The sequence below is a fragment of the Sceloporus undulatus genome, chromosome 2, assembly GCF_019175285.1.
Source record: "Sceloporus undulatus isolate JIND9_A2432 ecotype Alabama chromosome 2, SceUnd_v1.1, whole genome shotgun sequence".
Classification (NCBI taxonomy): domain Eukaryota; kingdom Metazoa; phylum Chordata; class Lepidosauria; order Squamata; family Phrynosomatidae; genus Sceloporus; species Sceloporus undulatus.
Window position 1 is genome coordinate 168489950 of NC_056523.1, and position 22728 is coordinate 168512677.

At 42.1% G+C, this 22728-nt stretch overlaps 1 protein-coding gene across 1 annotated transcript in view; it reads left to right on the forward strand.

The window, feature by feature from the left end:
• TIMELESS (timeless circadian regulator) overlaps window positions 1–22728 on the forward strand; it is a 64992-nt gene that overhangs the window by 27949 nt on the left and 14315 nt on the right. Inside the window, exons 11-25 of the mRNA XM_042447588.1 lie at window positions 1201–1418; window positions 1583–1686; window positions 2608–2777; window positions 4733–4861; window positions 7076–7227; window positions 8348–8445; window positions 9082–9205; window positions 9839–10040; window positions 14092–14243; window positions 16185–16270; window positions 17174–17297; window positions 19449–19531; window positions 20245–20387; window positions 21224–21473; window positions 22512–22702. Coding sequence (XP_042303522.1) covers window positions 1201–1418; window positions 1583–1686; window positions 2608–2777; window positions 4733–4861; window positions 7076–7227; window positions 8348–8445; window positions 9082–9205; window positions 9839–10040; window positions 14092–14243; window positions 16185–16270; window positions 17174–17297; window positions 19449–19531; window positions 20245–20387; window positions 21224–21473; window positions 22512–22702 — 2226 coding nt within the window. The remainder of the gene's footprint in view (window positions 1–1200; window positions 1419–1582; window positions 1687–2607; window positions 2778–4732; window positions 4862–7075; window positions 7228–8347; window positions 8446–9081; window positions 9206–9838; window positions 10041–14091; window positions 14244–16184; window positions 16271–17173; window positions 17298–19448; window positions 19532–20244; window positions 20388–21223; window positions 21474–22511; window positions 22703–22728) is intronic.

The window sequence follows — 22728 nt, forward strand, 5'->3', positions numbered from 1 at the left end:
GAAAAGGGGTACTTTTAAGGCCAAAGTCAAGAAGTTCTGTCTTTATGGTAGGAAAGTAGTAATCCTGATAGTTCAGGTGTGAGAAAAGTGAAGCCCCTGGCGTGCATGCAGCTCCCCAAGGCTTTTTTATGCCCCCCCCAGCACCTCCCTCTAAGGTGGCCATTTTAGAAGAGGCCTTTTCTTTTGCAACAGGAAGTCAACCCAAAGTCAACTGATATGGAGCCAGATTTTCTGGAGGGCTGCTGCTTGCACACAAGTGTCTGTGGCCTTGCTCTCTGTTTCACCGCCTTCAGAGGTGTGCTGCCTGGTGAGGACATCTTATTGATGGCTTCTAAATTGTGGAACTCTGTTTTGAATGAGATAAAGATGGCACTCTTCTCTTGAATTTCTGGCATGGTGGTGTGGGGTAGCATAATACTTTCAAAATTCTGAAAGGACAGAATTTCTGGAAACCAAACAGACAAATTACCAGTTATTTTAATAAGAGTGGGTGTACAGGAGGGAAAAGTATGACTTCAACATTTAGCTCTCCAATCTCAGAGGCACAGAACAGAGAAATGGCAAAAGGAAAGGTGTAGAAAGTCAGAGATTGGAGAGCTAAATGTTAAAGTCATACTTTTCCCTCCTGCACATCCACTCCAAAAATTATTTGGAAATCAGGATCACCACCTGCTCTTAAAAAAATCATGTAGAATAAGAAGATATGTGTAAATATACATCCTTTCTCTATATTAGAATTTGAGTTACCACTTTTTTTTAGTATGTGTAGTATCATGCTTAAGGATATGTATATGTAGTGTCATGATTAGGGATAGTTAGAGTTGTGAAGGACTATGAAAAAAATAGGGAAAATATTTTTGTCCATATTTCTCCTGAATCAAGCTAAAATAAAATATTTCATAATTTATTTTCTTCCTTTTAACAGTTTTTTTCTTGGTTTTCCCCAGTCTGGGAAAAAATGAAAAAAACAAAAACAAGAAAAAAGAAGAAAAAAATAAAAAAAGAAGAAGAACGATTATGGAATATTTTATTTTAGCATGATTCAGGAAAACTACGGACAAAAATGTTTTTTTCCTAATTTTTCCACAGGCCTTCACATCTCTAGGGATATTAGTATGTTTACTATCTCTGAATCTGAACCCAAAATAGAAAGGATGCTATAGAAGGGATCACATGATTAATACTCTCCTCCCTCCTCAGGATCACCTTATGAGAGAGAGAGCCCAGCAGCATGATGAGACATACTACTTGTGGGCAATGGCTTTTTTCATGGCCTTCAACCGGGCCCACTCTTTCCAGCCACAACTGGTTTCTGAGACTGTTGGAGTCCGGACCTTCCACTTCATTGAGCAGAATCTGACCAACTACTATGAAATGCTGCTCGTGGATAAGAAAGAGTCAACATCTTGGTCTAGAAGGTAGGAGTCTGCTGCTGTGGAATGGCTTTGTGAGTTTCCTACTCCTTGGGTTCCTTTGTCTTGGAATAGGTCGTTTTTCTCCTACATCTCTTCACAAATGTGACTCTTGCCTCTCATCTTCTCTCTCTCTCTCTCTCCTCTCTCTCTCTCTCTCTCTCTCCCAGGATGCATCTGGCTCTCAAAACCTACCAAGAGTTGCTGATGACTGTGCATGAAATGGACCATTCACAAGAAGAAGCTATTCGCCACAGCAGCCACATTTTAAAAAGTGAGGATTTGAAATTTTAGCTAACTGGAAACCAAGTTTACCATATTCTTGAACAATACCATATTCCTGGACAATAATCCGGATTTCCTGTCAGGATTAGGAGCCAACTCTCATCAGAGCTGGAAAGGTGTTTGTGAGGAGTTACTTTTTCTTTGGTTAGGGGGAAAATAAGTTATGTTTCAAAATTAATATATTGGGTAGGAATGAACATATTTTATTGGCATAACCAGTAACATTTTCTAGTTACTTTTAAATTTATGTTTAAAGAACAGTCTAGACATTTTAAAGGCATTCTTCAAGTTTCATTCCTTTCTCTTACCCCCTAAGGTTCTTCCCTCCAGTGTACTTGAAAGTAGTGAGCAGTACAGTGGCCCTTCACATTCGCTGGGGTTAGGAGTGAAGGACCCCTATCAATGTGGAAAAACCGCAAATAAAAAACACTATTTTTATCTGAGAGAACACCTCTTTAGGAATCTCTAGGTCCTCCTGCTTTTAAAGTAGAGGAGGGGGTTGGCTATTCCATATCTGAGAGTCATGATGGAACCCTGCTGGACCTGGGAGCACCTCACCCCACCCCTGAATGAGTGTTGTAATAAGTGTTGGAGACAAATTAGTACCCCAGAGTTCTGGTCCTAACCTGCTGTTTGTCAGCTGAAGACTGAGGACAACTTGTATTTGGGTGGATAGGGATAGGTCCTCTCAAAAGAATATCTTCTGCAGTGAGGATCTTGCCAGTCTCTCAAAAGAGAATGGACAGGATGTCCTTTTTAAATGGATGGGAGAATGGACAGGAAAGAGAAGAGTCTTATTTTTCTTGTTGCTCAGTTTATAAGGGTCAGATTAGTTTATTCTTTACTCTTACAAAACAGGAGATACTAACTCTGTCTGTGATATAACTGATCCAATTCCCTCTCCCCCTAGATAACATATTCTACATGATGGAGTATCGTGAACTATTCCTTGCTCTCTTCCGTAAGTTTGATGAAACAAAGCAGCCCCGGTCATTCCTCAAAGATTTGGTGGAAACGACTCACCTTTTTTTGAAGATGCTTGAGAGATTTTGCAAAGGGAGGAACAACTTAGTGGTCCAGGTACACCTTGGTGTGTGGGGGCAGAGCTCTGTTATTTAGATCACCAGGTCTTAGTGCAACCCTTAAGGATCTTTTGACCAAGTACACATAGCATTGTTGTCCAGTCTTTGTCCAAGGAGTTAAGATAGTGTTATGGTTTCACCTTCTCTATTGTCCTCATCATAATCTTGTGAGACTGTTTAGTCAGAGTGAGAGGGCACTAGTACAAGGTCGTGCAGAGAGTTTTGTGGCAAAGTAGATAGCTGAGCCAGTGTGGGTGGCGTAGTGATTTGAGTGTTGAACTACAACTCTGGAGACCAGGGTTTCATTCCCTGCTTGGTCATGAAGCCCACTGGGTGGCTTTGGCAAGTCACATGCACTCTCACCTTCAGGGGATGGCAAAGGAAAAGCTCCTTTGAACAATTCTTGCCGAGAAAACCCTATGACAGGACGCCTTAGGGTTGTCGTAAGTCAGAAATGACTTGAAGGCAATAGAACAACAACAAAGAGAACTGAATCTGATTTTTCTTGGTCCTGGTCCAACACTTTAACCACTGCACCATACTGTCAGGGGTTGATTACATTGCAAGGCAAAGAGAGGTTTTGAATGGACAGATTCCAAAATTCTGGATTCCTCATGCTTTGTGTCTTGTTTCTATTTTATAGCCTTCTTTCAGGATAGCTCAAGAGAAGTTGGAGTTTTAAAGACTATTGTTCTAGAACATAATGGTTACAAAATAAAGATTTTTAAAAAAATCCTTTAACTTTATAAATTTAATTTTTAAAAAATTCAATAGTGAACCTTCAAAAATAAATTCAAAAACAATTTCATACTAATTTCTAAAAAAAAATCCTAACTTGCGCGTATGTATAAAGTCTTGTGTAAGTAAAGGCTTGATTAGAAATATATACAGTTGATACTCCATTTTCGCGGGGGATCTGTTCAGGACCTCTCTGCAAAAATGGAGGCTCACTCTTATTCAATACCCATAGGCTTGAATGGGGTGCGCCCCCATGTGTATGGACTGGGCGTTTGTGCTGGGTGCGTCCACCATTGCAAATAGTGGAGGTTGCCCCTCCACGTATACTCAAGGGCACGTATCTTAGATCTGCACATTAGGAGGAGCGACTACACACACACACACACACACACAGGATCCTCAAAACAGCCTCCAGCTGAACAATTACTATTACCATTTTAAAAAGGAATCAGTGCAATAAGATTCTATCCAAGTTAACACCATTAAAATTAAAAGCAGAATAGTAAAAAAACTAGCAGTTGCACCTTTCAGGATGTTGCTCAAGATCCATTTCCTGATTATGCAGGCAGAGTTCTGTGGGTGATACCATAATGCAAGCAGTTGTATTTTTTGTACATGTTCTATAAGTGTTCCCCTCATGCACTTGGGCTGTGGTGTATTGGCCATTGCACAGCAGCAGTGTGCATTGCTGTGAAGTGAATTACATGATTGATTGTGTAATAGTACAGTCCAATATACAGGTGGTGTAGTGCACTCATAGTATAGCTATGCTAGCATAACTATGCTGTGCAACTTCACTATTGGCTCTTGGCCATAGTTTGAGACTAGTAGGGTTGTTCAAGTGAGAATGGGGAGGCCTCTTGTACCCTTAATGCTTGTGTAGAAGTGAGAGTTTAAGCAGGTGTTGCTGCTTACCAAGTTGCCTGACAGTCAACATTTGTTGAAATTCCCTCTTCTACACAAACATTAAAGGGACAAGAGCCATCTACAGTTCTCACTCTGGCAAACCTGGAGACTGTCTGCTTTGCGATGGATGCTCTAACAAGTTTTAAGCCAAAACCATGAAGGCTATGCTTGCTCTTCCCCATCCTCTCCACACTTTCTCTGGTGGACAGTACTTGTGGGTTAAGGATTCTGGGAATGCTACACTTATCTATCAACATCCCCCTTTCTTCAAAAGCTGGGTCAAAAACTAGGTTGCTTGTATTGCTACAGAGCAAAAAGGTCAAGAGGAAAAAGAAGCGCCAGGTTCACCCTGCTGGCTCAGATGCGCAGTCCCGAACTCCCGAAGAGTTGGAGGAGATGTGGCCACAGCTGGTTCATCAAATGAGTGAATGCATAAAGGTAGGGTAATGCTGTTGCAAAGGACAGTATTGGGGTTGGCCCTGAATTTGAATGAACTGAGTTCTGTTTTCTAGTGGTTTCAAAGAGAGGAAGAATGTGTGTTCTGCACTTGCCAGAGCATCTCTGCTTTACTGAGTTCTATGATTTGCAAGATTCTGGATTGTAGGAACCTGTCTTGGAGGCCACAGGGCCAATCCTACTCATAACTGTCAAAGCTGACTAGAAAAGACTTCCTAAGGCAGTGGTTCTCAACCTTCCTAATGTCGCGACCCTTTAATACAGTTCCTCATGTTGTGGTGACCCTCAACCATAAAATTGTCTTGATGGTCTTAGGCGACCCTGTGAAAGGGTCGTTTGACCCTGCTGTCCTAAGGGTTCAGATGGAGTTCTTTTTCACCATTATCTGAAGGTGGCAGAGAATGAACCAGTTTTCTTCCACTGAACTACAGTCTTTCCCCCAAAACTTTCTGCTGGCAACACCTTTTTATTCAGATAGGATTTTAATAATTGGTTGCCGGGTGCCTTTGACTGGGGGGTGGGTAGGTTGCTGTATTTTTAACTTTATTGTTATGTTTTTAGATGACTTTATACTTTAAAAGTTAGTGGTGTTTTACTGTGGTTATCAGGATTTTTAGAGCTTGTTTTAGCTTTTGTAAGATGCCTTTGGTCCCATGCTGTGAGAAAGGCAGCATTTTAATAAAGTAAAATAAAATAAAAAGGGTAAAAATAGAATTATTCGCATCTTCAACTGCATACTACCTATACAAGGCAAAGGAAAGTGTTGGTTCTTTTCCTGAATAATTTTGCTGTGTAGCAGATTTAATGCTTTTTGGGGGGGAACCAAATTACAATACATTAATGGAGCAATACTTGTACAGCATTCTTACATTACTTAGTTATTCCTGAAGTGGCTTTTAGCAACTGGAAGATGGTCTTCAAGATGGTTTATACAATAAGTCTTCTTAGAAAGACTTTTTTTCTTCCACTCTGCACTCAGGGTGATTTTTCTTTTCAAATGTTGAACTGGCTTTGTAAACTGTTCAGTCATATACTGAAATTACAAAAGGGCTATATGGATGGCTCTGGTCCTGGTTATCTGAAGGACCATACTGTCCCATAGACTGTTTGAGATCTTCTAGGGAGACCCTTCTTACTGGCTGCATCCACACTGCAGAAATAATCCAGTTTGATGGTGTTTTAACTGCCATGGCTCCATGCTCTGCAATCCTGGTCTGTAATTTGTTGTGGCACCAGAGCTCTCTGACAGAGAAGGCCAAATGTCTCACGAATCTACAATTCCCAGAATTCCACAGCATGGAGTTATGGCACTTAAAGCGGTGTCAAATTGGATTATTTCTGTAGAGCGGATGTAGTCTCTGTTCTACCGCTGGCACAGGTACATCTGATGGAAATGTGGGAGAGGACCTTCTCAGTGGCTGCTCCAAGTGTTGGATCTCTCTTCCTCAACAGGCTAGACTGGGAGCTTCCCTGCTCTCCTTCAGGGCTGATAGCTAAGGGGCAACGGGCCTTTCAAAATGTGCTGTAATGTTTATTTGTTGTTTTCTTTTTTATGATCATGTTTCTCACTGCTCTTAATCCTGCTGTTGGTTTAATTATGTTATTAACTTTTATATGGTATGAATTCTAGCTTTTATAAGCTGCCTTAAGTCCAGACTGGGGGGGGGGGGATGAGGATGTAAATAAACACAGAGCTGGTGTGTCGTACTGGTTTGAGTATTGAATTATGATTCTGTAGACCAGGGTTTGATTAATTGTTTGGCCATGAAAGCTACTGGGTTATCTTGGGCGAGTCATGCTCTCACCCTCAGTGAAAGGCAATGGCAAACCTCCTCAAAACAAATCTTGCCAAGAAAATCCCTTGATAGGTTCATCTTAGGGTTGCCATAAGTCGGAAACAACTTGAAGGCAAATAACAACATAAACAGCTGGGTGTCACCCCTTTTCTGGGGTGTCAGTCAGTGCGCTCCACACTCCCTGCACCCCCCTAGTGACACCACTGTCTGTATGGTTCCATGCACAGTCATTTTATTATCTTTTTAATATATGCCTGTGATTAGACTTGACACTTACAAAATATGCTTGGGTTGACTAGAAATGTTGAGCAATCCTTCCTCCCCCTGCATTTAATATTTCCCTAAAGCTTGCCCTCTTGTCCTCATGGGAATTCATTGAGCACCTTTCTTTCTCTGCCAGAGTTCTGAGCCTCTTCCAGAAGATGTTGTCCCTTTTGATGTTGCATCAGAAGTTCCGCTAGAGGAGCAGCAAACCGAGGCCATGGTGCGGATCCAAGATAGCCTCCTGGCTCGCCAGGCCCCTAAAGCACTCTCCCTCTTACGTTCAGCACGGTAAGAATGTTACTTTTCGGCTACATCACCATCTTACCAATTTGTGGATAAAAAAGTGCAGACTTATAAACTGCCATGTACAATACCGTTCTAATGATTATTTAAGCCCTAGGCTTTGGGAAACATGGGGAGCCATGCCTTCTTTATGGATGAAAGCAGTGCAACAACTGAGGGGAAGCTAACGTAGCTAAAGCTTGGACCTGGTACACTGGAATTGGATGACTCTCTATCATTGTGCATAAAAAACATGAAAATAATGGGTCAGAACCAGCTGAAAATTTACATTTTAAAAGTTCAAGTGATCTTTTAGCAGTGCCATCTAAAATACAAAACATATTAGTTGTTAACAGAAAGATAAATAGGCATGTGTAGGCTTGCCTGTGGTTAAACAGAGCAGCACTCAGGTGTGCAGTGCATTGTGGGGTCACAATGGCAAGAGCCCTTGCCCCAAAGAGCAACCTAAAATGCATGTTCTGGGGTGGGAAAAAGGGACTTGAAGAAGATGCAACACAAGGTAGGCATGCGATATGGTCTCCATGCCTTAGCTCAGGGCAAGAGTTCTAGCTTCACACAGGCCTATTACTCTGTTAGTATGTTTATATACTGTTTGAGCCAGGAAGATATACAGTATAATTTGTTTTCTAAATTTATTCATGAAGGATAATCGGGATATATTAAAGGAAATAGTAGTGATATTTACTGGTCTCCTCTTACTGCTAACATTTCTATACTTTCTCTTTCTCTCTCTTTTTCTGTCTGCGTACACTTGAACATGTATATTTGATTTTGCCTATGTCACCCATTGTTTAATGATGGGGTGGTCGTGGTGAAGAAAGTGTGTATGTACCTTCAAGTCACTTGTCGATTTATGGCGACTCCATTAATATCAAAGCTTTTTCTTAAGCAAGGAATCTTCAGACTTGATTTTGCCAGTTCTTTCCTTTAAAGCATAGCCTACAGCACCTGGTATTCATTGGTGGTTGCCCATACAAATACTAATCAGCGCTGAACCTGCTTAGCTTTCAAAATCAGATCAGGTGCTTTTAGAGTATTTAGTGAGGTACTAAACTTAAAGTATTTGTGCTTGGCCAATTCTCCTGCCTTCATTTTGTTTTGTAAGGGAGGTGTGGCCAGAAGGGGATATTTTTGGATTGCCCACCCTTGATCCAGATGAAGAGACTGAGCTGCTGAGACAAATCTTCTTTGCCAACCTTCCTCGTGAGTATTCAGTTTCCATGAGTAAAATCAAATGGAATAGAAGCAGAGGGAATAGCCTTAGCTGATAACATGGTCATCATAAAGATGGTGGTGGGCAGGGAGGGAATCCAGGGTATTTGGCTGTCTGAGGTGCTTTCCATAGGCTGACAGAGAGAAATTATTTTATTAATTATATTAAAGGTTTCTATACTGCCTTTTGAAAAGTCTTTTCCCCAGCGTGGCACATTGTCATTTCAAAAGCAGAGCAATATCTAACATTTTAAAACAGGCAGTCTGAACAAATAAAGTTTTTAAAACTATTTAAGAGAACAGGACTGACAATTTAAAATCTAGCCTCCCCTCTTTTAAATAAAGATGGATTATAATAAAACCTTTGAAAGCATGCTTTGAAAGGATGCTAGTACCTCAAGTCAGGGAGTTCATCTGTTGGATTGTTGTTTTAAAGTTGCCTTATCCTTCCCCTTAAAATTTGCTATACATGTTGTTCTTGAAATAACAGTACCCCATCAGCCCTTCTTTAGAGCTGAGGAACTTTATAGTGCCCCCTTTTGCTGAATGTAGACTGCTGCTGTGATAATCCTAGTGTTTTGGGGACCATTTTCTTTAAATTTCACTCACCCCTTCCAATGTGCACAGGTCAAGTGGCACCAGAAGTAGAGGAACCTGAAGAGGCAGCTGAGGAAGAGGAGGTAGCCGAGGAGGAGTTGGCATCTGTACATGTGTCAGAAAAAGAATTTAGCTTCCTGGATTATGTGAAACGGTAAGCAAGATTTGAGAGGCATAGGTGTAAGAAGAGCAAGAAAAGTGTCCCATCCCTTGCTTCTATCCTCTCCTCTCCTGTGTGCATGGGCTGTTTCAGATTTCACAAAGGCGGGATACAGACCACCCAAAAAGACAATAGCAGTAGCGGACAAACCGTGCGGCTCCCTTACGCAGCAAAAAGAACCCTCAAAAAGTGGTTGTGACGCCGCAAGGCGCCAATGACACACTTGCGGCATCACAAGGGCACCGAGACGTGCGGACACTAGGCATCCATCACATCAAAATGGCGGCGCCCATATGTACAGGGCGCTGCCATTTTGATGCCCTTGTCACACGCGAGGGGCGTCTGAAAGCGCCGCCCCTCGCATGTCATGACATCACCCCATAGGGCCCGTCTAGCCAGTGCCAAAGTTTCCCTTAGTTTTATCAATTCATCTTAATAACTATTATACCATTCCTCCATCCCATGCAGAAGGGCTAAAAGGTTACTTAAAACAAACACACACAGTCTGAAACTCTCTTTGGAACTACATCTCCTGCCCATTACTATTTTTTGTGCTTTTGAGGAGCTGGAGCATGCACGCACATATATCACCTTGCTCTAATGTTTGTTTCTTTGTGGGTGGGATAGGTTTGCTAGTGCTAATGTAGTCAAGGCTTACATCCTACTGTTGAAGAACTACCAGCAGAACACCACTCACACCAACCACTGTATTGTAAAGATGTTGCACCGCATTGCCTGTGATCTCAAGATGGAAGCCCTGCTTTTCCAGCTGTCTGTTTTCTGCCTCTTCAATCGCCTCCTGAGTGATCCAGCTGCCAGCGCTTACAAGGTGTGGGGACATTAAGTAATACAGTAGCTATAATGTGTCTCTGTGTTTAAATGTACAGGTTGCAGTTTGTATCACTAAAAATGGTACTAAAAAGCTCTTTGTTTAAGTAGTGAGCCTCAGCACAGGGGCAGAGGATATATTTTTCCACACCTCTTTATATAACACAGGTGGAGAAGCGTAGGCCGCATGCAGCCCCAACCTCTATGCGGTCCCAAACGTGAGGAAATGGGGAGCCAAAATTAACTGAAGGTAAAGCTAAAGCAAAATGGAAGTGACTTCTGTTTTTGCTTTACTTTTATTTTTGGCATTGGTATAGCCCACTCGGCAAGGATACGGGTCCAAAGTTGGCCTCTGTCGTGGTTCTGTTGCCCACCCTGCTGTATATGTTCCTGATAAGCGTTATAGAAATGTACTTGCTATTGCTATTGTCTTCTTTCTTGGCATCTCCATTGGAAAGAATCCTGAAATTGCAAGGCTAGGATACCCAAGATCCTGCCAGTCAAGAGCTACAGCCAATCAAGAAAAGGCAGTACTGAATTAGGTGGCCCAATAACATTGTATTTTATAAATACAGTAATCAATGTAAGCATTTGCTTTACTTTGGCTTACTTTACAGTGTTACCTGCTTTACTGGGTGACAGTGTCATGTAACGAAAGTGTCATGTAGTGGCAGTCTTTGACTCAAGAACCCCAAAACCTCAGTGTAAAACAGCAAGCTTTATTCAGAAGCCAAAATAGTTCACAGTGTGGTGATGTTGTTAGGACTGAGGCACTTTGGTTGCACAGCTTTATTATTATTATTATTATTATTATTATTATTATTATTATTAACCTTTATTTATAAAGTGCTGTAAATTTACACAGCGCTGTACATACAATCTTTTTAATTGGACGGTTCCCTGCCCTCATGCTTACAATCTAAAAAGACACGACACAAAGGGAGTGGTGGTGGGGAAGGGGCCTTTCTAGTAGGATAATACATATAAAATACATAGCAATATAGGAAATGATTCAATAAAACAGGCACCAAAAGAACATCAAATAGTAAGCGACAATTATGCAATGCCTGGGAAGGCTTCTCTGAACAGGATGGTCTTCACCTCCATTTTGAAGCTGGTTAAAGAAGTGAAGGCTCTTGCTCGTGGGGGAAGAAGGTTCCAGGAGTGAGGGGCAGTGAGTGAAAAGGGGCGAATCCGAGATGGGGCAGAGGAAATGGGACAGCAGACCTTGACTACCAGAACGGAGGGCCCGAGTGGGAAGGTGAGGAGAAAGAAGGTCTGATAAGTAAGGAGGGGCCAGTCCATGGAGGGCTTTAAATGTCGACAGCAGGATCTTATACTGAATGCGGAAAGGGAGGGGGAGCCAGTGAAGGGATGCCAACACAGGAGAGATATGGTCACAGCGGTGGGCGGATGTGATAATGCATGCAGCTGAATGCTGGACAGAAATTAAAGGACGGAGGTGAGAAAGAGGAAGCCCTGCCAGAAGAATGTTACAGTAATCAAGTCGTGAGACCACTAGGGCATGGACCAGGTTCTTGGCAGTAGAGGCGGAAAGATAAGGTCAGATTTTAGCAATATTGTACAAAAAGAATCTACAAGCCTTGGCTGTGGTCTGGATCTGAGGGATACACGACAGAGAAGAATCAAAGATAAAACCAAGACTGCGGGCTTGCTGGACTGGTTGAATAGAAATGTTGTCCACAGAGACAGAAAAGGAGAGTTGAACGGTGGGCTTAGGAGGAAAGACAAGAAGCTCCGTCTTGGACATGTTGAGCTTCAAACGCCGATGGCGCATCCACTGCGAGACAGCTGTGAGGCAAGACGAGACTTGCTGTTCAAGCCTTGGAGAAAGGTCAGGGGCGGAAAGATACAGCTGGGTGTCATCGGCATACAGATGGTAGGAAAAACTAAAAGAGCTGATGAGTTTACCTAAGGACAGTGTGTAGAGAGAAAACATAAGGGGACCCAGAACAGAGCCCTGGGGAACTCCAACAGATAAGGGAACAGGAGAAGAAGTCTGACCACCTGCAACCACTACAAAAGATCTGTCTGACAAATAAGATCTAAACCAGTCGAGAACAGAGTCTGAGAACCCAAGGTCAGAGAGTATGTCAACTAGGAGACAGTGATCAACGGTGTCAAAGGCTGCAGACAAATCAAGAAGGATGAGAACAGAGTAAAGGCCATTAGCCTTGGCCTGTAAAAGGTCATTCGAGATCTTACTGAGAGCTGTCTCAGTAGAATGCCTTGGGCAGAAACCAGACTGAAAGGGATCGAAGATGGAGTTGGCTTCAAGAGACTCAAGACAGCGTGAATAAACAACCCGTTCCAAAACCTTAGAAAGAAAGGGAAGAAGAGAAATCGGACGATAGCTAGACAAAGAGGAGGGGTCAAGCGAAGGTTTTTTCAGAATTGGGGAAATGAGAGCATGTTTGAAGTCCGACGGGAAGGAGCCTGTAGAGAGAGAGAGATTGAAGATATGGAGAAGCGAGGGCAGAAAAGAGGGAGCTATAGAAATTAGAAGACGAGTAGGAATTGGATCAAGAGAACAGGTTGCAGGTTTGCAAGAGTTCAGAAGTATAGAGAGTTCATCCAAAGAAGCAGGAGGAAACACAGAAAAATTTTTAGGCGAGGGCGAAAGAAGATTATGAGCAGAAGAGGAATCAGGAGAGACTATCTCAGAGCGAATGGTGGTAATCTTAATTAATTAATTAAAATTAATAAAAGCAGCTTTTGAATACTTGGGAATAAATGAATCAAATTATATTTATATTTATAAATTTATATTTATATTTATAAAATCCAGTTATATTAAATAGACACACTCCAAAATACCAGTGGTCAAAAAATGCAGGAAGATTACAAACTACAAAATAATATTCTAATCAAGAGTTTGTTAGACATCTGCATCAGGCTGTGACTCTAAACACACTTGCTAGGAGTTAGGCCTCATTAATCATGCTGGAATTTTTCTTCTGAGTAAACTTGCATAAAGATTGTTCTGTAGCAGACTATGGACCAGGAGGTTCCTAGTTCAAATCCTGCCACTGCTACTAAGTAGGATTTAGCAAGTCAATATATCTTTGACTCTGCCTCCAAGTTGAGAATTTTGGTTTTACAAGATGGTTGTAGGGACTAATGAGATAATGTATGGGATTCATTTTGATATTTTAAGGTGCTGCGTGTTTGTCCAACAGTACTTAGTGTTTTGGGCTGCTAATTGAATCTCTCAATAGACGAGAAGAACTAAAGGCATAAGGGGGACTTTCTGCATGCAAAAGCTGTTATTTCATTATGCCTTGCTAACTCTTTTGAGATCACCAGGAAGACCTTTAAAGAAAGCACTAAGGGTGGTGCAGTGGTTAAATGCCTGTGCTACAGCCACTCACTCAAAAGCGTAAGTTTGTGAGTTCAGAACTGACAAAAGGGCTCAAGCTCGACTCAGGCTTGCATCCTTCTGAGGTCGCTAAAATGAGTACACAGATTGTTGGGGGCAATTAGCTTACAGTTGTAAATCACTTAGACACTATTAGTTCAGTATGAAGCGGTCTGTAAATGAAGCTGTTTGCTTTTGTGTCAGGAATTTACTGAAAAAGGTGTGCAAGCTGTCATTTGAAATTTTATTTTTCAAACACAAAGACAGTTGATCCAAGAAAAAAAGTCTCAAATCCACATTGAATCTACATGCATCTTACCTCTTTCCATGTATATAACAATTTGCTTTATTTATTTGTTTGATGTATATCCCAATGGAGATCAGAGCAGCTTACTAGCAGGAGGAGTTTCTTGGTTCAATCTGTACTTCAGTACTAATGCAGTTTGACACCACTTTAGCTGCCGTGGCTCAGTGCTATGGAATTGTGGGAACTTTAGTTTTGCGAGACATTTAGTGTTCTCTGTGACAGAGCTCTGGTACCACAAAAAACTACAAATCCCAGGATTCTATAGAATGTAGCCATGCCAGTGAAAGTGGTGTCAAACAGCATTAATTCTGCAGTGTGGATGCAGCAAATGTCAGCAGTAAGGAGACTTTTCTTCTTCTTCTCCAGGAGCTGGTGACCTTTGCCAAATATGTTGTGGGCAAGTTTTTTGCATTAGCATCCACCAATAAGAAGGCCTACATGGAGTTGCTGTTCTGGAAAACCACGGCTGTGGTACGCGAGATGACTGAAGGCTACACCTTGCTGCGGGAAGATGGCAGGTGAGCTCCTGAAATCTTGGTCAGTGACATGTTTTCTGGAAGGCTATTTTTGTGTTCTGTCAGTTAGCAACTGAGGGATGGAAGAATGTAGTAAATTCTTCAACAACAATTTCCTCTTTAGGGCTGCCACCTCATCCTGGATGCTGGCTTTCTTTTAAATCTCAAGATGAGATAAGAAAAGGGCCAGCCCCCTCTGCGTGTTCCCTCCTGCAGTCCCATTCTTGTCTGCTTGTGTTCCCCCATTTGCTTTTGGTGAACAAGCCTCTAGTTACTCTTTTTTATTTTATTTTTAAATTTCTATATCCTACCTGACATGGTGGGATATATTCTAAATTATCTTGACTTGGGGCCCAAGGCAGCTTACAACAAAGTTAAAACAAGATAGAGTTAAATAAATATTGATTAAAAAATTAAACAAGTCATATTAAAACACAATTAATTTAAAAAGTATAAAACAATTTAAAAACATTATGATAGAGTTAAAAAATACAGCACCTCCCCCCCCCCCAATAATAAAAGCCCTTCTATACAGGCAGTTAATTATCAAATGCCTGTTTAAATAAAAAAGAATAGAGCAGGGAGTAGCCTGGCCTTCCATGGGAAGGAATTCCACAGCCTAAGAATTGACACCAAGAAGGCCCTCTTCTGTGTCTTCACCAAACATCTCTGAGAGGATAGAGTGGAAATGAGAGAATGCCCACCCCAGCAAGTTCATACAGAGGCTGTACAGATTGGCATGATGAGCCAGCGTTGAGGTGGAGTGGGAGTGTGGTGACCACTTGCCCTGACTCTACCCCCACGCTGTCTGCCCGACCAGATAGCAGGCAACTTCACAGTGTTTCTGTGGTGCAGCATTTAGACACACTGCTCTGAAGAAACAGAGAAGAGCCACATGGCAGCAGCAAGGGCAACTTTTCCCGTCCCAAAAAGGAGTGGCATTTTGCCGCTTCTTTTGGAGTTGGAAAAACGTCAGATTGCGGCCCCAATCTGACAAGCAAAGGAGCAGCGGCAAGCTGCTCTATCGGGGCACGCTGGTGTTTATCAGACGAGCTCTTAAAGAGGTACTATTCCAGTGTGACTCCTCTAGCTGCCTCCTGTTGCATGCTGGGATTGGCAGTTTTAAGGAGGGGTATTTAGAATTCTCAGGCAGAGAAGTTCAGCTCCTTAAAACTGCCAATCCCAGCATGCAACAGGAGGCTGCTAGAGGAGTCACACTGGGATAGTAGCTCTTTAAGAGCATAGTGTGATAAACATCTCTGTCTCACCCCACAGTGATATAGGATCTGGCAAGCCACTAGTTAGTACAACTAGAGTAAACCTATTTATTCAGTTGTTGAGTGGTGAGTCAACATATAGGTGCATCCCACTGATCTCAATGAGTTTACTGTAATAATAATAAAAATAAAATAATAATCCTAGTCAGGATGAACAGAATTTCGGCCATAGTCTTTCAAACAGTCTTGATTTAAGCCATGTAGGACTTTATAGGCCATAATCAGCACTTTCAGTTGTGCCTAGAGAACAACTGCTTGCCAGCGAAGCTGTTTCAGCAGAAGTTTCCAGTAACTGGCCCTGGTTAGCATTCTGAGTATTGCATTTTGGAAATACTAAAGTATTATCAAACATAGAGGTGAGGTGTAACAACATTTAGAGACATTCCCCACCAATATTCTGAATAAGAAGAACAAAGCACCTGCAGTACTAATGCAGTTTGACACCACTTCAGTTGCCTTATCAGGCAATACATTAAAGACTTAACATTTTAAAAAGTGCTGTGAAAGAATACTTCCTCCCACCCACCAACAGTTATACAAGTAGTTTTCCAAAATTCTACAAAATATCTCCCATCTGCCTCTGCCCTCATACCCCCTCAAAAGTTCTTTTGAATGTGGGCAGTATCCAGGAAGCCTTTCTCAGTGCAACATGTCTTACTTCAAACAGCTCCAACTCTTGCAAGGTTACCCGGTGGACTGAGGAGGAGGAAGAGGAGCTGCGGGAACTCTACTACAAGTACAAAGAAGTGGAAGGTACCAGATCACATTACAATGAAGGGGAGGGCACAGCATAAGAGAAAAAGCAGGGAATGAGGCAGAGGGCAAGATCAAGACTCAGTATAGAATCCTCCATTTTATTCCTTGGCTGGACTGAATGTTCTTGTTTATTTTAAAACCCCCCAATCCTTGGAACCAATTTTGGGGTCATATGATGGGAAGCTTTGAAGTTGCATTATCCTCTTTCACATTGCAAAGGGAGCAAAAATGAATTTCAAGGGTAGATGGCACAAAACGTACCAGTGCCCCCACAGCTCTTTTTATGCAGATTATGTGAGAACATAAAAGAATGACCAGATGCAAAAGAGAAAAATTCTTATTTTAAGTTGTTGCATAGAAGATGGTGTAGTGCTTTCACCCTGACATGACAAGGCTGCATTTGTACAAAAAGTCCTCTTTTCTGCAGTTCATAGAAATAGAGAGCTACTGATTTCTTTTGCCACCAGTCACTATAAAGCAAGAGCAAGCAATTGTGGTATTCTTTAGCTATGCTTTTGTCGTACAGCTCCTACCAACCCTAGTGAGTATTGGTAATGGTGAGAGATCATGGGAGTTGCAGTCCAAAAAAAATCTGGAGGGCTACAATCACCCACACCAGTCCTAGAAGGATAAAAAAAAGCCTTTAAAAAAAAAAAGTAGAGTGGGGAGTTAAATTTGGTTCCAAAATGTTGAGGACTAGGAAGTCTGCTTCTTGTTCTTTGCTGTAGCCTATAAGGGACAGAAGCTTTTACAGAAGCTGATTCTTTTTAATGCTACCAATGCGTCTTTTTAATGCTACTAATGGCTAGCACAGCTTTTTTTGCTCTTCTGTTTCTCTGAAATGAGGTTGGATTAAATGTGTACCACCTCTCATACACACATACTTTTCTTCCTCACCAGGTGAAGACATCCTTAACAACATTTTGGCTCACTTGAGCACTCATAACCGGACACGTAAGCAGGTGGCTAAGCAGCTGGTGCACTTGGGGCTGGTGAACAGTGTGCGAGATTTCCCTCGAGAGAGGTAGGTAATGGTCATGGTTCTCTGTCAATGGCAGAGACTGGATGGATACATAGTCTCTTCTTTTCTGGTGACAGGGAGCAGTGGCAGGTCTCAGCACTGTAGACTTTGGGTCTGGTTGGAGAGAAGCATGGTGCCTGACAGGTTGTGGCATTCACAAAAGGAAAAGCCAAGTGTGAGGTGTCTCATCTGTGCATCCAGAATTCCTTACTCTAATTGGTGCAGAATTCTAGTCTCCTTCACACACAGTGATTTTTTAAGCAATGTGTGATTGCAGTGAATTATTTGGAAGCATGCAGAAGGTACCTGTAAATGTTTAGTGAGAACTTCTGAGCCATCTGTGGATAGCTATCATCCCTTGTGTCATGTTTCCCTGTACTTTTCCAAAGCAGAAAAATAGGAATAACTTTTGAAACAAACCATATTCAGGGGTGTTGTACCACACCATATTCATGGCCTTTGTTTCCCTATGCAGAAAAAAACAACCAATGGGCCTAATACAGGACAGAAGCAACCTGGATTTCAAGGGAAGCTATTTTTCTGTTGCTAATGGAGTTGAAATATTATTACTTTTTATTGTGCTTTTTTCCTGGTCCCTACATGGCCAAGAAGGGAAGCCAACTCTGCCTGGCCTAAGATTCTTCAGTACCATCTTAACAGATAACAAAGTAGTATTTGAGACAAAATGTAGGCCTAAAATGGTCACGTTTCTTCTTCTGTATGATTTTTAACGTCTTTTCCTGATGAAAAAGCTAGTGAAGCTTCGAAAGTTTATTTGTTGGCCAATAAAAGTATTGTGGATTTTGGATTTTGTTGTATTTTGCTTGTACCAAAAGGTATATATACCAAGACTGGAAAACATATGGCCCCTCCAGATATCACTGGACTGCAGCTCCCAGCATTATTCATCATTAATTGTACTAGACAACCTTCAGAAAGCTGAATGATTCTCACCTCTGATATACAGTGGGCCCACCATATCAGCAGGCTAGCCATATGTGGACTCAAGCATTCATGGATCACCCCACCCCGTTATTGTCAGTGGTGGTGCAAGTACACAGCTGTGCTAGCGCAGCCACACACATGGTGCCACCTGCTGACTATAATGTTGCTTGAGCATACATATTTTTTCTCATCTGTGGGGGCCCTTGGAACCAAACCCACATGGATGGGAAGGACATGCTATACCACCTTAAGTCCTGTTCAAGGGAAAAGGCAGAATATAAATAAAACAAATACATAATAAAATAAGAAAGAACCCATTTAGAAATAAGTTTTATTAATTTTGATTACATTTCTCAGTAAGCATGTAAGAGAAAGTTTCGAAATGTAGGTTTTACCAAACCTCTGTAGATTCTGTTTATTATAGCTGCAGCTGCTTATGAAAGTTGTACTCACAGTCAATGCAATTTTTATGTTGGACCAAAAAAATGGGCCAAAAGCACACTTCTAATATACATGCAAAGACAGAGAGAAAGAAAATGGGTTTTTTCAGGCATTGACAATCAACCTCCATGGCACAGGACATCTCAGGCACCTGTCCTAGGATTCCATTACTGTCACACACATTGTCTGAAGTGTTGACATAAGTTTAAAGGTTAAAAACTTGGTTTTGAAAATGAATAAAATTAAGCTGCTTGATTCTTGTGCCATGGAATATTACAGAAGTATCTAAAGCCTTCACTTCCTTTGTGATTCACAGTCTTTTAAGAGAGCTGTACATTTTCTCCCCACCTGCTTGTTTTGCCACCTATGTAGAAAACCTGGGATGTAAGAATGTTAAAGGTAAAGGTAGTCCCTTGACACGAATGTCTAGTTGTAACTGACTGTAGAGGGTGGTGCTCATCTCCATACTAAACCAAAGAGTCAGCGTTGTCCAAAGACGACTCCGGTGGTCATATGGCCAGCATAACTTCACCAAATGTTGTTACCTTCCCACGAAAGCGGTACCTATTTATCTGCTTGCATGCTTTTAAACTGCTAGGTTGGCAGAAGCTCAGACTAGTGACAGGAGCTCACCCCATCATGCAGCATTTGGACCTCGAACTGCCAACCTTCCAACCTTACTATTGTCAGAATTGACATCTTAGCCACTAAGCCACTATATCCCTTGTGAATGTGGGGCATCCTAATATGCTGCGCTTCCTTCATCAGGAAGGGGACGCGTATTGTGCTGTGGACAGAAGATCAAGAACTGGAGCTTCAGCGGCTCTTTGAGGAGTTCCAGAGCACAGATGGTGAGACTGGATGGCTGAAAGGTCTTCCTGAGTCTTCAGCCAGATAATACAAGGTTCTTGTGACTGGCTCGCAGGAAAAGGGTGGGCAGTGATGGTAGTGCTAAGACTAGTGTCTTGGCGCTGCCCTTGCAAACCCTGTTTATCACATGTTCACTTTTGTAGAGGGATTTTTTCCTGCAAGCCTCCCTCTGGACTCCTCCTTGCTGTGGTCATTTAAAGCCACTTGACAAGTGGGGGCTGGAGCTAAGAGGAAAGAAGAAGATGAAAGGAGCAGGAGGAGAGTTAGATGGGGTTTGGGCCGGCTGGGAGGAGGAGGTTGGTTACCTTGTGAATTGAGAAAGGTCAGCCAAAGGTTATAATGTGATTCAGTATGTACTTGTAAGAACTCTGAAGTAAAACCATCCTAGAAGTGTTATGTGTTTGGAAGAGGACATGTAATACAATGTATGTTCCTTTCCTGTGTTAACCCATTGCCTGATATTCTTTTGGTACATGGGATGTCCAGACCTAGTTACACATACACAGAAAGGTTGTGGCGGGGGGGGTTACATGTATTTCTGACAGTTTTGTGTATTTTTGACATTTTTTAGGGAAGAAGGAAGCCGTGCTACTGTTATATTGGTTTATTAAATCACTTGACCCATCTCTGCTTCCTCCCTGTCAGTTCCTCCTGACTCAACATTACCTTTGCTCCTTTCTCTCCTACTTTGTAGATATCCTGGCCAATGTGATGAGGCACATTACTGCAAAGCGTTCCAAGGCTCGCATCATTGAAAAGCTGCTCGGCATGGGGCTGGTGTCTGACCGTAAAGAACTCTACAAGAAGCGCAAGCGGAAGCCTGGTTTTTGTGGCATGGTATGATGCCCATCCCCTCTTTTGTGTGTTACTTCCATGGTGTGTACATGATCATGTGTGCAAATGCATGCCTGCATGTATGGGAGTTCACATGAACATTGGAACTTAAGGCAGTTTGACTAATCCCATCAAGATTTTTTATTTTTTATTTTTTTATTTTATTTTATTTATTTTTTTTGGTAGGGGGGAGGAACAGGGAAGGAGGAAGCAGTTGACCCTGCAAGTGAACTTCCTGCAACATGAGTCCCCCTTCTCTGTCCTCTTGCTAATTGCACACAGCACATCTTATATCTAGGACCTGTCAAACTTCCCTTCCCTTGTTGAATAGATACTAGGTGAGCATTCTGTAACTGAACCTTTCTTGTCTTGTAGCTAGAAAGGGATAATGAACTTTTGGCCTTCCAGGCATTTTGGCATATAATGCTATGGCCTATAATTCCCATAAGCCTCAACCAGCATGGTAAGGGAATGTGAAAAGGATAGGCCAGAACATCTGGATGGCCAAATGCACCCCACCTTTGAGTCTAGGATGTTTGTAAATGTTCCACAACACTACATCAGTTGGTAAGTGACAAAAAGGGATGAATTTATAGGTGGCAGCCTCCTTGTATATCTGTAAGTCTTCTCCTGTGAAGTAAGGGACTGGCTAATCTGGTGAGAAAGAACTGTTTGAACTTTGGGATTTGCTAGTAGTGATGCTGTTAAATCTGGGCTGGGCTGAGTCAGTTAGAATATTATGAGATTTCTGTGTAGTTTGTACAAGCTGCTGAGGGAGGGACATGTTGGGTTTGTGTCTGTTGCTGCTCTGTCATGTTAGCAATTATTTTTTCTTTTAGAATAAAAATGCATTTCCCAAGGATTTTGGAGTACCTGACTTGGATGAGGATGAGGATGAAGAGGAGGAGGAGGAAGAAGAGGAAGAGGAAGAAGATGATAATTTGGACAGTGAGGAAGAGGAGGAGCCAGCCCAGAAAGGTGGCAGCAATGATGTGGGCAACAGGTCCCAGGATAGACAGACTAACAAGAAATGCAGGTCTACATCAGATAGAGGCATCAAGGCACTTGTACAGAGCCTGAAGCAGGAAGGTGAGAAAGTGTTGGTTTCCTTGATGGCCAAAAAGAGGATGGACATTTACTGGGCAGCACCATCTATTACAGGGGTATCCTTCTGCAACACCTATTATACCTTATGACTGACTGTGCTGGCTGAGGCTAGTGGGAGTCTTAGTACAAAACTTGTGAAGGCCACTATCTTCCCTTTTATTAACATGTAGCCGAAGCATTCAGATGATGGTTTTCAAACTTCCTAACTTCAGGAAATTTTTCCCTTGCCCACTAGTCTGAAGAGGTACACCCAAATTCTGCTGCAGAAAGTCCCATGGAGATGTTGGATTTTCTTATGCAGTGAAGACAGTTGCTGGCCAGATCTAGGCTACTGAGATGAATCTGTATGTCCCTTCCATAAGCACTCTTCTGAGGCCATGCAGCAGGAGATGAGCCATGGCAGGTGGTCTTTCAAGGAATCCCAAAATTACCCAGAGTACTGTTTGCACATATGAATGTTACTCCAGTTTGGGAATCAGTATCTAGGGCATTCATTGGAGATGACAAATGGAAGTATTATAGAGTCCATTTCCCTACATATGCCCTTCTCTCTCTATCCGACCCTTGGCCTAAGCATAATGAAATGTGGTCAAAAAGCAAAACAAAACCTGACTTTACTATTTCAGACTGCATGTGGCAAATAATATGGTTTGTTTTTTTTTTAAATTCACTTCTATATAAAACAATCCATGCAAATAGAAAATCAGTGCATTGCCACATTCTCTTAAAAAAAGAAAATTGTGCAATTAGCGAGAGATACTCTAGCCCAGCTCTTTGCCTCTTGTACTGGTGTTATTTGTTTGGAGTGATACTTGCAGTGTAAGGAGTGGCATTTAAAAATACTCCTTCACCACCACCACCACCACCACCCCCAGCACCTCTGTTTTCTGAAGTGATGCAGCCTGTTCTACCACCTTATCCTTCTCCATCTGGAGACTGAATCCAGCTGTCACAAGGCCCCATGTCATTGTATTAAGAGAAGGGGCCCATTCATCTCCTCTTCCCCTTTTGTCCCCATAGGTTTGTCTGGCCCCCTCTTATGGCTCCAGAGTAGTCTGAACCGAACAGCTGCTGACCGAGAAGAGGATGGTGAGTGCAGTGGAATCTGGGCCTGGTATTCCCAGTCCTTAGGAAGAAGAATTATGCTTCATGGCTGTCCTCTTAGATTGGTTGGTGTCCTGTTAAAGGACACTGGAAAAGAACTTCATTCTGTGTCCTCATTTCCTTCCCCAGGCAA